At 34.7% G+C, this 15,341-nt stretch overlaps 1 protein-coding gene across 3 annotated transcripts in view; it reads right to left on the bottom strand.

Moving 5' to 3' along the window:
• Positions 1 to 9,401: 9,401 nt before the first annotated feature.
• HHLA2 (HERV-H LTR-associating 2) overlaps positions 9,402 to 15,341 on the bottom strand; it is a 99,038-nt gene continuing 93,098 nt past the window's right edge. For all 3 annotated transcript variants that reach the window (XM_027868173.1, XM_027868189.1, XM_027868179.1), the window contains 3 exons: positions 14,812 to 14,877; positions 10,397 to 10,490; positions 9,402 to 10,110 (listed from right to left, as the gene is read on the bottom strand). In XM_027868173.1, the coding sequence (XP_027723974.1) occupies positions 10,059 to 10,110; positions 10,397 to 10,490; positions 14,812 to 14,877 (212 nt within the window). In that variant the 3' untranslated portion in view covers positions 9,402 to 10,058. The remainder of the gene's footprint in view (positions 10,111 to 10,396; positions 10,491 to 14,811; positions 14,878 to 15,341) is intronic.

Below are 15,341 nucleotides of genomic sequence, written 5' to 3'. Positions count from 1 at the left end.
TTTGGGACCACGCTTGGTTATTATAATTTCTTTTTTTTTTATTTTTTTGGTTATTATAATTTCATTGCATTTTGTTTTTGTTTTTTTTTTCCATTTACATCATTTCAGTCATTGTACGTGATGCTTTCCTGGTTCTGACTCCATTGATGTTCATCTAAGTTTTCTCATGCTTTTCTGAATTCTTCACACTCAATATTGCTTATAGAATATTGATTTTTTATTATGTTCATGTATCATTTCCTATTTAGTCTTTCCCTAATCAATGAGCACTTATTGTGAGTTCTTTAATATTGTAAGAAGTGCTACTTTAAATATTTTCATGTTTGAGGAGCCTTTTTTTCCCCTCATTGATGTCTTTGAGGTATATGCCTGACAATTTGATTTCTGAGTCAAAGTATACAGATATTTTATCTATAAATAAGAATGCCAAAATATTTTAAAGAATGTTTGAACTAATTTATAACGCCAGCAACAGTATATTACTGAGTCTGTTTTCCCGTAGTTTTGTCAATATTTCAGCTAGATATCACAGTGTATAAAGGACTGGACCTGGAGTCATGAAGACCAACATTAAATTGCCTCAGACACTTGCTAGCTATGGGACCATGAACAAGTCATTTAACATCTGCTTGCCTCAGTTTCCTCATCTGTAAAAAGGGAATAATACTAGCACCAGGTTTGCTATGTGGATAAAATGAGTGATACTTGTAAAGCACTTTGTGAACTTTAAATCACTATATAAATGTTAGCTTTTGTCATCTTTGCTGATTTGGTAGCTGTAAAATATAACCTCAGAAATGTTTTGATATGTTTTTACTATTACTGATTTGGAGCAATCTCTCAAAAGGGTGATAATCATAATGATAATGATAATTTCTACTTGTGAAAATTATTTGTTTATATCCTTTGACCATATTCCATTGGCAAATAGAAATCAGATCTTTATCAGAGATATTTGTCACAAAAGTTTTTCCCCCTGGTCAGTCGCTGTTCTTCTTATCCTACTTGCCTTAATGTTGTTTGTCCAAAAGTTTTTTTTTAATTTCATGTAATTGAAATTATCTATTTTATCACCTCTAACTTTCACACTTGGTTAAGAATTCTCCCCTTAGCTATAACTGAAATATACCTGACCTGATTTTTTTCTATATTTTAATAGTCTTTAATATACTAGTCCTATATCAGTTTCGAGCTTATTGTGGTATACGGTATAAGATGTTGTTTTAAATCTAATTTCTCTCTGTTTTCTAGTTTTCCCCAGCAATTTCTGTTAAAGAGAGAGTTCTCTGGAAGGACTTAATGATTTTGAAGTTTAATTTCACAGATGCAGAAATCACTAATGCTGATGTGGGCTCAGAAGAGATGGTAGGAACCCACCTAGTGGAACATCACATAGCGGAAATATTTGTCTGAAGGAGATGGTATCCTCCCTCTGGAAAATTTAGTTTTGTTTGTGCTCCTGGGTGTCTAATGCTTTAATATGAATACACTGAAATGTCAAAGGTTAATTTGGTTTGGGGAAAACATTTCTCCAGCAATTAAAAAGTACAAGAGATCTTAGGAAATTAGAAATAATCTCAGGCTTCTCTGACTCTGTGTGTGTGTGTGTGTGTGTGTGTGTAGAGCAGGAGGGGAGTAATTAATTATGTGAGAAGAAAATAGGATTCATGAATGTTCAAATCTGAAGGAAAACATATGAAAAGGAATGACCACATTTTAATATAAATTAAATGAATCTCTTAACATTATTAGAAAATTATAATATAATTATATATAATATAAAATAATAACAATATAATAATTTCTAAAAATTATTTTTATTGCAAAGTTTCAGATTTATTGAAATTAAAAGCTACCTAGATTTCATAAATTTCTATATCATGATAAGAGCTTACTGATTCAAATACTTTCTCTACTGATGACCTGAGGAGATCTGTACCTCTTTCTTATGTTCAGATGGCTTGGTAATTTTGTAGTAGCTCATTAATGGTCAATTTGATCCTAAATCCATTCAGACCTTTCACCAACTTGTTTGGAAGACTAAGTATGGAGTGTCACCTTCAAGGACACCAAGACAAGGCCATAGAATCAAAAGAGCCTCTATTGAAGACAGTGCACATCTCAAGAACAAGGAATATTTGGAATGATATCAAATAAAAGTTGAGCTGGTTGGATAGTGTTTCAATGAAGTTGTTGGCACAGCACCAGTGTTGAACTGTGATAACTAATTGTCATCATGCTATGAGCTGGGGTCACCACTGCAGATGACCTAGGAGGCTGCCCCAATTTTGAATCCTCTGGAAGGATAGAGAAGGTAATCTTCCAAAGGCAATGGAAGGACTTTCCAAAATCATTCTTTATTGTTTTCTCTTGCTTAGAAGAGAGACAGACTCCAGAGGAAGAAGGAAGCATGGTTCAATGGAAAGAATGTCAAACTTTTCCTGCTAAAGTGGAGACATGCGGTTTGAATTCAATCCCAGTTCTAACATGGACTACTGAATTCACCTTGGGCAAATCACTTTACCTCACTAAGCTTCAGTTTCCTTATAGACAAAATGAAGGGGTTGGATTAGATGGCTATCAAGTCTCTTCTAGCTCGAGATCTATGATTCTAGGTATACCTTCTTGATTGATCACAACTTGACTATTCTACTCTTCATACAGTATGAAGTCATACTGTATAAATTTCTTTAAACTCCAATCATTTCCTAGGATTAAATAAGGTGGAAATAAATTAGGTCGAGATCATCTGTGAAAGGTCATCCTATAATTCTAAGATCCAGAGGATCTTAGATAAGGAGATAAGAATCAATGAACCACAGGAGTTTCCCTCTCCCTCCTCTCAGAGTAAGGTCTTTTAACCTGTAAAGAAGATAGACACATGTTCTATGAATAGTCATGGTAAAAATATTTGGCAATAACAGAAATGCTTGTAAAACCAGGTTGAACTAGAAAAAAAAAGCATCAGAACATATCTGAATCCACAATGAGGGAAATACAAAGTTATAGGGTGGGAAAAGTATACTTCCATCATTTCTTCTCAAAACTAGTTATTTCACAAATTTTTTATGTTCAAATATCAAAATAGCATCCAACACTGGGAGACACTGATTTGGTATATGAAGTCCACTAAAAGAAATTAGCAAGTGGCCCTTAGACCATTAATAAATCAGTGGACCTTAGGCTCTGTATTGATTTCAGAATCACCTTCTCCTATTCTCCCTATAGAGCCTAGAGGTGGTCTTGGCCAACCTTATTGAAATTTGAATTTTATGAGATAGCTCAATTGGCAAATATAGGAAGCTATAAGATGTTAGAAGAACATCCCACAAAATGGTTGCATCCACTTCATGAAATGAGACACACCAATATACAAAATACTGATCAAATGCCCTGAGTGACTCAACCTATTTACTGTACCTATTTAGATAGCACATATTAGAGTCTGGAAACTGGCTCAGGACAATTGAGTTCAGTCAGAAATTCAGGCTATGGATACACTTAATAGCATCCTGTTCTTTTCTTTGTTATTATTTGCTACCCTTAGCTCTGGGATAAGATAGATAAGAATCTCCTATAATCCCCAACTGAAGACCTAGACAACTGGCCCACATCTTTAAATGGTGAACAATAAATTTGCAGAGAGTCATGGGGTGAACCAGATTCTCCCTCCTTTTTCTTTCTTTCTTTTTTTTTTTTTCGCTGCTTCAAATATTTCAAAACATAAATTTAGGAACAGAAGTGACAGATAACGCTTTATCTCACCATCAGTTATTGCCCTATAATCACTGGGAAACAAAGGGACTAGTGAGGAAGTATCACCAGACTATGTCAGAGATGGCATACATTCTGTAGGGCACAAAAAATTAGGAAACTGTATGTCAGGGTCTGTTTCTGGAACACAAAGAGGCTCAGAGAAGCATTAGCTGAGTCCATCAGTGCTGAAAGCAATAGGCCTTTTTTCCTGAATGTTTAAAGGAAAACCATGTGGCTTTGAGATGGAGCAAGGGACAAGTGTTAGGGGAGACTAGTGAACTCCTCACAATGGAGTCAGGATAGAGATTTCCAAACTAGGAAATCTTATCACTCCCTTGACACTGGATTAGGGCTGATGCCTCCAAACAGAAGTAGCCTACTGACCTTTCTCATATTAGGGGACTGGGACTAATAGATCAAAAGCAAAGCTAGGAAGTAAATGGGAAAGTTTATAACCAAGGATATCACCAAGGAACATCAGGCATGATGGTCTCCAAATTGAGGCAGGAAAAACAGTCCACCATAATTTAGCACTCCTGCATCCAACCTTTAGGACATCGTAGGTAGCATTGGAGACACGCCTGCTTGCCCAGTTTAGAGGTCATGTCAGCTCCTGGTAGCAAGGAGACAAAGGGATCTTGGCAGCCATGAGATTGGGGCTGCTCAGGAAGTTTTAAAGAGAGTTAAAGAGTTCCTGACCAGGCAGCTCTGAATTGTTTTACACCCCTGAGATCACAGGAACAGAGGCACCAATCAAACATGAAATTAGAAGTTTCTAAACTTTAAGTTTTAAAACAAAGAAAATTGAAATATTTAAAGGTTTCAGAGTAAGGGTAGGGCAGGAACAAAAGGACATGAGAAAGGAAGAGGGGATGACCAGAAAAACTCTGTTTTTTACAACACTTTTTTTTTTCACTGCTACACCTCTCAGACAGATCTGGGTATGCTGCCTTTGAATGGCACAGATCGTTGTTATGAGACATGAGCTACAGACTTAAAGCAAGATACAATATTCCCAGAAGTGCCTGGAAGAACCTACAGGGTCTATACCTTTAGCCTTTGGGCCTTGGCTATCTCTGGCGATATACCTTCAATAAATCATGCTTGGAAATGTAAATTGTGAGTCTGTGCTCTGTATTTTTTTCTCTAATTATAGGCTAGCCACAGGATCACCTATTTAGAGAATTGTGCTGATGGGGAAAGTGGACTGGAAAACTGCGTCAACTCACATGGCTTATCATCCTCTTGCTTCCACAGCCAGTTTTGAATCATTGAAGTCTTTTTATTTCTGGAGTCTTTTTTAATTGTATGTTATTTTATTTTCCAATTATATGTAAAGATAATTTTTAGCATTCATTTTTACAAAATTTTGAATTCCAAATTTTTCTTCCTCCATCCCTTTTCTCCTCTCTTCCTAAAATGGTAAGCAATTAGATATAGGTTATATATGTGCAATCATGTAAAACATATTTCTATATTAGTCATATTGTGAAAGAAGAAACAGACCAAAAAGAAAAAAACATGAAAAAAATAAAGTGAAAATAGTATGCTTTAATCTGCATTCAGAGTTCATTAGTTTTTTCTCTGGATATGAATAGCAATTTCTATCATGAGTCCTTTGTAATTGTCTTGGATCATTGTATTGCTGAGAAGAGCTAAGTCTATCATAGTTGATCATCACACAATATTGCTGTTACTTTGTACAATGTTTTCCTGGTTCTTCTCATTTCACGTTGCATTATTTCATGTAAGTCTTTCCAGGTTTTTCTGAAATCCACCTGCTTATCATTTCTTATTGCACAATAGTATTTCATTACATTCATATACCACAGCTTATTCAACTATTCCCCAATTGAAGGGCATCCCTTCAATTTGCAATCTTTTGCCATCACAAAAGACCTGCTATACAATCATGATCTTAGACAAAGCAAAAGCAAAAATAGGTCTAATTAAAAGAGATAAAGAAGGAAATTATATCTTGCTGAAAGGTACCATAGACAATGAAGTCATATTAATACTAAATATATACACACCAAATGGCATAGCATTTAAAGTTTTGAAGAAGCTGAATGAGTTATAGGAGGAAATAAATTATAAAACTATACTAGTGGTAGACTTCAACTTTTCCCTCTCAGAACTAGATAAATCTAACCCAGGGGTGGGGAACCAGCAGCTTTAAGGCCACATGTGGTCTACTAAATCCTTAAGTGTGGCCTTTTGACTGAATCCAAATTTTACAGAACAAATCTTTTAAGGATTTAATTCTTAACTATTAATCTATTTAAGGATAGAAACAATCGATAGTTTCATTAAAGAGAATAACAACAATGAGACAACATACCAAAATTTATAGGATGCAGCCAAAGGGAGAACTTATCTCTAATTGCGTACATCAAAAAAAAAAGAGAAAAAAACCCAGACCAATGAATTGGGCATGCAACTAAAAAAAAAACTAGAAAAAGAAAAAAAAATCCCCAATTAAACACCAAATTGGAAATCCTGAAAATCAAAGGAGGGAGTAATAAAATTGAAAGTAAGAAAACCATTGAACTAATAAATAAAACTAGAAGTTGGTTTTATGAAAAAAAAACAATAAAATAGATAAACCATTGGTTAATTTGATTTAAAAAAAGAAAGAAGAATACCAAATTACTAGTATCAAAAATGAGAAGGGTTAATTCATCACCAGTGAAGAAGAAATTAAGACAAATGTTAGGAGCTATTTTGCCCAATTATATGTCAATAAATTTGACAATCTAAATGAAATGGATGAGTATCTACAAAAATATAAATTCCCCAAATTAACAGAAGAAGAAATAAAATACTTAAATAACCCAATCTTAGAAAAAGAAATTCAACACGCCATAAATAAACTTCCTAAGAAAAAATCCTCAGGACCAGATGGACTCACAAGTGAATTCTACCAAACATTTAAAGAATAATTAATCCTAATACTATATAAACTGTTTGGAAAAACAGATGAAGAAGTCCTACCAAATTCCTTTTATGACACATATATGGTACAGATACCCAAACCAGGAAGAGCCAAAAGAGAGAAAGAAAATGATAGACCAATTTTGCTAATGAATATCAATGCAAAAATTACAAATAAAATACTAATAAAGAGATTACAGCAATATATTACAAGGATCATACATTATGATCAGGTGGGATTTATACCAGGAATGCAGGACTGGTTCAATATTAGGAAAACTATTAGTATAATTGACCATATTAATAACAAAACCAACAAAACTCATATGATTATCTCAATAGATGCAGAAAAAGCCTTTGACAAAATATAGCACCCATTTCTATTAAAAACACCAGAGAGCATAGGAATAAGTGGAGCTTACCTTAAAATGATAAGTAATATTTATCTAAAACCATCAGCAAGCATTATATGTAACGGGGATCAACTAGAAGCCTTCTTAATACAATCAGGGGTGAAGCCATAGCAATAACAGAAGAAAAAGAAATTAAAGGAATTAGAATAGGCAAACAAAACTATCACTTTTTGCAGATGACATGATGTTATACTTAGAAAATCCTAGAGAATCAACCGAAACACTACTTGAAAATATTAATGACTTTAACAAAATTGCAGGATACCAAATAAACCCACATAAATCATCAGCATTTCTGTATCTTACCAAAAAAGTCCAGCAGCAAGAGATATAAAGAGAAATTCCATTTAAAATAACCATAGACAATATAAAATACTCGGCTTTCTACCTGCCAAGACAAATCCAGGAATTATATGAACACAACTATAAAACACTTTTCACACAAATAAAGTCAGATCTAAACATTTGGAAAAATATTAATCACTCATGGATAGGCCAAGCCAATATAATAAAAATGACAATTCTACTCAAAGTAAGCTATTTATTCAATGTCATACCAATCAAACTATCAAAAAATATTTTATAGAGCTAGAAAAAAATAATAATAGAATTCATCTGGAAGAATAAAAGCTTAAGGATATCAAGGGAATCAATGAAAAAAATTCAAAAGAAAGTGGTCTAGCTATACCAGATCTCAAACTGTATTAGAAAGCTGTACTTATCAAAACAATCTGATACTGGCTAAGACATAGAGTGGTGGATCAATGGAATAGATTAGATGCAAGTTACATTATAATAAATGACCATAGTAATCTAGCATATGATAAACCAAAAGATCCAAGCTTTTGGGACAAAAATTTATTATTTGACAAAAACTGGAAAACAGTATGACAAAAAGTAAGTATAGACAAATATCTCACAACATACACCAAGATAAGGTCAAAGTGGGTACATGATTTATACATAAAGGGTGATCCCATGAGCAAATTAAGAGAGGATGGAATAGTTTATCTGCCAGATTTATGGATAAGGGAAAAATTTAGGACCAAAAAATACAGAGAGCATTACAAAATGTAAAATAGGTGATTTTTATTATATAAAATTTAAAAGTTTTTGCACAAACAAAACCAATGCAACCAAAATTATAAGGAAAGCAGAAAACTAAACAAAATTTTTGCAACAAGGATCTCTGATAAAGGCCTCATTTCTCAGATATATAGAGAACTGAGTCAAATTGGTAAAAATGTAAGTCATTTCCCAATTGATAAATAGTCAAATGATATGAACAGGCAGTTTTCAGATGAAGAAATTAAAACTCTCTGTAGTCATATGAAAACATGCTCTAAATCACTATTAATCAAAGAAATGCACATTAAAACAACTCTGAGGTACCACCTCACACTGATCAGAGTGGCTAATATGACAAAAAAGAAAAATGTTGGATGTTGGAGGGGATGTGGGAAAACTGGGACACTAATGCATTTTTGTTGTGAGTTGTGAACCGATCCAACCATTGTAGAGAGCAATATGGAACTATGCCCAAAGGGCAACCAAACTGTGTATACTTTTTGATCCAGCAATACCACTGCTAGGTCTATATCCCAAAGACATCCAAAAAAAGGAAAAGGACTTATTTGTACAAAAAAAATTTATAGCAGCTCTTTTTTGTGGTGGTTAAGAATTAGAAATCAAAGAAATGGCCATCGATTGGGGAATGGCTAAAGAAGCTGTGGTATACGATAATAATGGAATATTATTATGCTGTAAGAAATGACAAGCAGATGATCTCAGAAAAACCTGGAAAGACTCACACCAACTGATGCATAGTGACATGAACAGAACCAGGAGAATGTTATACACAGTAACAGCAATATTGTTCTATGAAGAACTGTGAATGACTTAGCTATTCTCAGCAATACAATGATCCAAGACAATCCCAAAGGACTAAATATGAAGCATACTATCTGCCTCCAGAGAAAGAACTGATATTGATTGAATACAGACTAAAGGATGCTGTTTTTCACTTTCTTTTTTTCATTCTTTTATTTGTCTTCTTGTAAAAATTATTAACATTGAAATGTTTTACATAATTGCACATGTATAACCTATATATCATTGCTTACTGTCTCCCTTGAGAGACTTTCCTTCCTTGGTGGGGTGGGGGTTGGAAGGGGGAGAGATAGAATTTGGAATTCATATTAAAAAGTTTAAATAAAAATGTTTTAAAACGTTAAAAAAAAGAAACTTACTTAAAAAAAAGACCTTCTATAAATATTTTTGTTCATGTAGGTCCTTTTTTATGATGTCATTGAGATACAGACCTAGTAGTTATTTCCGGGATCTTAAAAAGCATACAAACTTAATAAATATGGAGGAAAAAACAGGCTACATGTTCTCATAGTCTTCTGTCTCTGGATTGCTTCTGATGTTCTGTGGTTGTGTCAGAACACCCAGGATATAAAAATAATTATTATAAGCTGTTTGATGCTTCCAAGAAGGACCATGTCAAAAGCAGACTTTTTTTTGTCCATCCTAGAGTTATTGGAAACACTATCACATATCTCAGTAATCAATGATCTGCAGGAAAAGAGACAGCAGAGCAAACTCATTATAACTACTAACTTCAAGTTCCTCACTTCCCCAAACCTTCCAGCAGGGTTTCTAACAAATAGACAAATTGACTGATTTCAGTCTCACCTTCTCTACTGACTTTTGCTTATTTTCTGATTCACTGTATCCTTACCTTCTGCCCTGCCTGTCTTTTGGCTATTTTGCCAGTACTATCAAAATATAATTCACCAACCAAATGATTGGAATAGATTTTGTAGAATCAAGCATTTGCTGTAGAAATTTCAAAGGCCAGTAAGTCAGTGCTTGGTTAAATATTTTTCTTTGTCTGAAATATCTCCTCTGGGCCTTATGATAAGGTGTTGTTGTTTTTCCAAATGGGAAGAATTATTGTTTAAGTGCCTCATGGTGTTGATTTTCACAGATGGGAAGATTCATGCTGAAAATGAAGGAAAGGGAATAAGACAACTGTTATTGTGGCTGAAAAAAGTAAGTAGCAACCTGTTTGATGATGTGTGTTTGATAATGTTTGATAACGTTCCCTTTCCCCTTTTTCTATAAAAGACATGGACCATGGTTTATCATGGAAAGAAAACTACTCAGACTGATTTATATTTTTCCTTTGTCTGCACCCTTATTTGAATTTGAAGAATGCCATTGGAGAAAAGGTGACTCTTTTATTGAAACTTGAAATTTAGAATTTGGATGAAAAGAAAATGACTGACCTCTCTCTCTCTTCTTGCTCTCCCGTAGGGCTGGAGTTTGAATTACAGTTTTTCTTCCAGTATATTAGTGCTCCAACTAGCCCTAGAACTACTGCTGAAAAAAAAAAAAAAGCCCAAATTGAGAAGAACACAATAAAATTGTGAGATGAAGGGACTTAATTATGTTTGAAAGAGCATATAAAAGAAAATTAATAACTAGCTACCAAGACGGACAAAGAAAAAGACTTTTCAATATGCACTCAGTTTGAGAATATCAGAAGTAGGTAATAAATCTGAAGAGAGGCCACAAGAATCTATGAAGTACAACTGAAATAAAACTGGTAATTAGAACCCATTTCTAGCAAAAAATTTTTTACTACATTTGCCTTATTTATTTTTACTTTTAAAATTTTTATCGACCAATTAACAGATACTTATTTTCTCTCCATCCCACCTTCCCCCTACAGTTTCCTTTGACCAATATTGACAATAACTGGAATGAAGCAAAACAAGAGGGCTATGATGAGCACTGGAAGGGTCAGTGTGAATGCTGCTACATTTCTGGGGTACTTGTTAGAGACACATCATTGGGATAAATCCTTTTTTTTGTGAGATTGAAGAACAGAGGCAGGGGGAGGGAAGGGGGGTGGGGGGAGAGAGGGAGAGAGAGAGAGAGAGAGAAGAAAGGTTAGAGACCATTACACTTCACTGAAAGTTATGGACATTTGACATTGCATCCCAGAAACATTAACTCTTCTGGAAGCTTTCAACCCTTTATATCTCTAGGTTAGCAATATTTATGAGAAAACATATCTTCCAGAGTTCATTGTTGTGCAATATATTATTTTGATAAAGAAAATAGACTGCGGCTCTTGAGAAGCTTGTGACTTTTTCACATGTAACCTTCAGATTATAAAGACCTCTGAATATCATTGCTTAACCACTTCTCAGGATAGAGATACCCATGGGAAGTGATGTCTAAAATACCTGAGACCTAATCCCCTTCCTAATTCTTGTTAGTCAAGAAAAGAGAGTAGACAAAGGAATCTCGCTTACTTTGTCTAACATCCTGGCCATCTACAAAACTTGAATCAGTAGAACAAGTATACACTGGCACTCTAAAATCCTGCACATGCTAATTAAGTGTTGTTTAGAGAAATAGAAGAACCTGAAGAATATGATATCACGAACCAAGAAAAGAGACAATATAGGAGAGATAAGAGAGGTCAGCAGTAATAAATTCCATAAGGTCAAGGAGAATTAAAATGGAAAAAAGAACATTGCATTTGATGAATAAGTAGTCATCAGTGACTTTTGAGAAAGCAGAAGCAGGGTATAGAAACCAATTGCACCATCATTCTCTCAGTCTCCCATGTTGGAAACCTTAATGTTATCATTGACATTTTCCTCTCCTTCCCTTCTCTTTTCCTGTCATTCAACAAAATGTTTTCTACCTCTGCAATATTTCTCTCTCCCTCTCTTCTTTCCTTCCTTCCTTCCTTCCTTCCTTCCTTCCTCACTTTCTCTGTTTCCTTTAATCCATTGGAGAAGGAAATTGCAAACCACTCCAGTATCTTTTCCAAGAAAACTCCATGGACAGTATGGTCCACAGGGTCATAAAGGATCAGCTATGACTAAACAACAACCACCTCTCATTGCAATGTTTCTTTTATCCTTGTGCTCTTCTCTTTTCCCATTGTTATCAAACTAGTATAGGCCCCCATAAACTACCAAATAACTACTACTATAGCTTCCTAACACGTCTTCTCACTTCCACTTTCCTCTTCCCTTTAAACTTTTTCATCCTGAAAGATCACATCAGTCCTAGAACTCAAACATTATCTGTATCCTCTGCCCCTGAGCCCCTCCTTCCCTCTATTTGCACTGAGAAGACTTTTTCCCCCCACAACCTCAATTTAATGAGAGTGCTCAGGACAGCCATCTTTCATTTCCAACCTGGCTGTATTCCATTGGACCTCTCCATCATGACACCATGATCGATACCTTCTTCCTGTTTTTATATGCTGTCTTCCCCTCTTAGACTGTAGATTCTTTGAGGGCAAGGACTGTCTTTTACCTTTCTTTGTATCCCCAGTACTTAGCATGTTGCTAGGTTCATAGTAAGTACATAATTGACATTTATTGACTATACCACTGCCAGACTAATTTTCATTATGTGCAGATTTGAACAGATCACTCTTCCAATTAAAACCTTCCAGAGCTCCCCTTTCCTTCTGTGTAAAGTTCAGTTTCTTTATCTGGCATTCAAAGCTATCCACAATCTGACACCTTCTTATCTTTCTAATATTTCTCATCTAATTTCTGTCCCCATAGTCCATACTTTAGTCAAACTGGACCACCTTTCCTTACATATACCTTTCACTTTCTGCCTCCACGCCTTTTGTCATGCTATTTCCTGTGCCTATTAAAGGCCACCCTTCTCCCTGTTTACCAACTAAATTTCTACAACTCAAATTTTACTTCTAGTAGTAAACCTTCCTTGAGCAATCTCTCAACCCAAATTAGTAATTGTTTTCTTTTTCATACCTCAGAAAGCACAGAGGAATAAAGTAGAAAGAAAACCAGATATAAAATCATAAGACCAGAGTCCAAATTCTGGCTCTCCTACTTTCTTGACCGGACCCCTTTCCTCATCTGTTAATTTCAGTGAGTATGCTAGATGCTAGGAGGTCTTTAAGGGCCATTCCAGCTCTAAAATACTATGATCTGTTCACTTCAAATTGTCTTGCTTCACTGTATATTAAAGTTCTTTATTTCTGTCTTGGAGAGGGTGGAGATCGTAAGCTCTATGAGGTCAGGGACAATGTCTTGTTTAAACTTTGCATCTCCTCTAGTGGCTAGCATAGTGCCCTTCACACAGTGGGCTCATAATAAATGTTGGTTCACTTATACACAGTAACAGCAACATTGTGCGATGATCAGCTATGATAGACTTAGCTCGTCTCAGCAATACAGTGATCCAAGACAATTCCAAAAGACTCATGATGGAAAATGCTATCCACATCTAGAGAAAGAACCATGGGGTCTGAATGTAGATTGAAGCATACTATTTTTAGGGTTTCTGTTGTTGTTTTTCCCTTTTGTTCTGTTTCCTCTTGCACAACATAACTAATGTGAAAATATGTTTAACATGATTGCACATGTATAACCTATATCAGATCGCTTGTCATCTTGGGGAGAGGAGAGAGGAGAGGAAAAAAGAAACATCTGAAACTTAAAATCTTATTTAAAAATGAATGTTGAAAACTATCTTTATATGTAATGGGAAAAATAAAATACTATTTACAAAAGAAAAAAAAAGTTGGTTCAATTGAAATACCTCCCTACAGCTACAAGCGGCAGCAGCAGTGCAATGTCTTTGGAGGACCTACCATGTGGAATGTAAAAGGCACACGGTCTCCTGAGACACTCCTTAAGAAACACATCCTATTGCTAAGAGCTCTAGTGGAGTAAGGAGATCACCATAGACAAATACTTAATTTCTCCACTCTCAGTTTCCTCATTTGTAAACTGAATGACTTAGACTAGATCAGGGGTTCTTAACTTTTTTATGGACCCTTTCTCAGAATGTTTTTGAATGCATAAAATAGAACGCATAGTATTATAAAACAAATAATTATATCAAAATACGGTTTTCAAAATATTTTTTAAAAAATAACTGACCCCAGATTCAGAACTTCTGGACTAGATGGTCTCTAAGGTGTTTCCCAGTTCTTGTTCTACTATTACTTATTTTAATGCTCCTGAGATCTGTGATTTAGTAAATGTGGGTGGTCCTTCCATGATTCAGATTACAAACCCTTTATTGCTGTGGTCCAAATATGCATCATTTTGAAGACAATCTGATGATAAATCTCTCCAAATTTAGCCAGGTTGGTCCACAAACAATAGACATACTGATTGCCAATGACCCTATCTTCAATGTCTTTCCAAACTAGTAGAACTCTATCCAGAGCTTTCATACCTCTGACAAAGCATTCAGGAACACAGTATCATATCCATACCATAAAGAAACATTGGACTGGACTTCATAGCTTAAATGACTTAGTTATTTTGACACTGAATCATTTGGAGACGTGACTTAGAGTAGTGTATAAGGTTAAGAAGACTAGAGTTCAAATATCGTCTCTGACAGAGTAACTGCATGACTATGGACAATAGATCTAACCTCTCAAAGCCTCAGATAGAAATTTCAGAATAAATGTATTGCTCTTTGATTCATGGGAACCTGTCCTGGACAAATCTTTTGTGTGTTTGTCACATGAACTATGCTTTTACATGGATGCCGTAAATTCTACATAAATTCTACATAAAATGTAACCGTGTACAAAAAAACTCTGACTAAAAGCCACATATACATACCAATGTATATAAATACATATACACACATACATACGAATACCAAATATACATACCACCAGGAGCTAAAATGGCCCACAAAATAATACAGGTGTTGTTGAAAGAGTTTCCTTGACTTGGCTCTATATGCAAAGAAAGACAAATTGTTAAATAGTTGTGCAAGCAAAAAAAGATTACCAAAAGTATTGGGTGCTACAGTTCAAACCTTAACAGTACTAAAACAGTTCTAAAAAGAAAACAGACTGGTATTCAACTTGGTTTAACCCTGAAAACTAACTCCATCATATATTTAAAATTGATAAAATTAAAAGGAAACAATGACAAATCTGAGCAAAACCATTATTTGAATCCTGGATACATTTTAAAGTGAAGAGAGCAAAGTGAACATTAATACAAGTATATGAAGAATTAAGAGAAGCATGGGAAGATTTATGTGAACTGGTACAGAGTGAAGCAAGAAGATGAAGAAAAACATATATTGTGACTACAACAGTGCTCTCTATGGCAACTGCCTACATTGCTTCTGAATTGCTGTGGGGTTGGAAGCCTATTTACTTTAAAGTTAGCAAATTTAATGCCTTAAAAA

This window comes from Vombatus ursinus, unplaced genomic scaffold (genome assembly GCF_900497805.2).
Source record: "Vombatus ursinus unplaced genomic scaffold, bare-nosed wombat genome assembly UNPS02001419.1, whole genome shotgun sequence".
NCBI classification, from domain to species: Eukaryota; Metazoa; Chordata; class Mammalia; order Diprotodontia; family Vombatidae; genus Vombatus; species Vombatus ursinus.
This window is presented reverse-complemented; position numbering and strand designations above follow the sequence as displayed.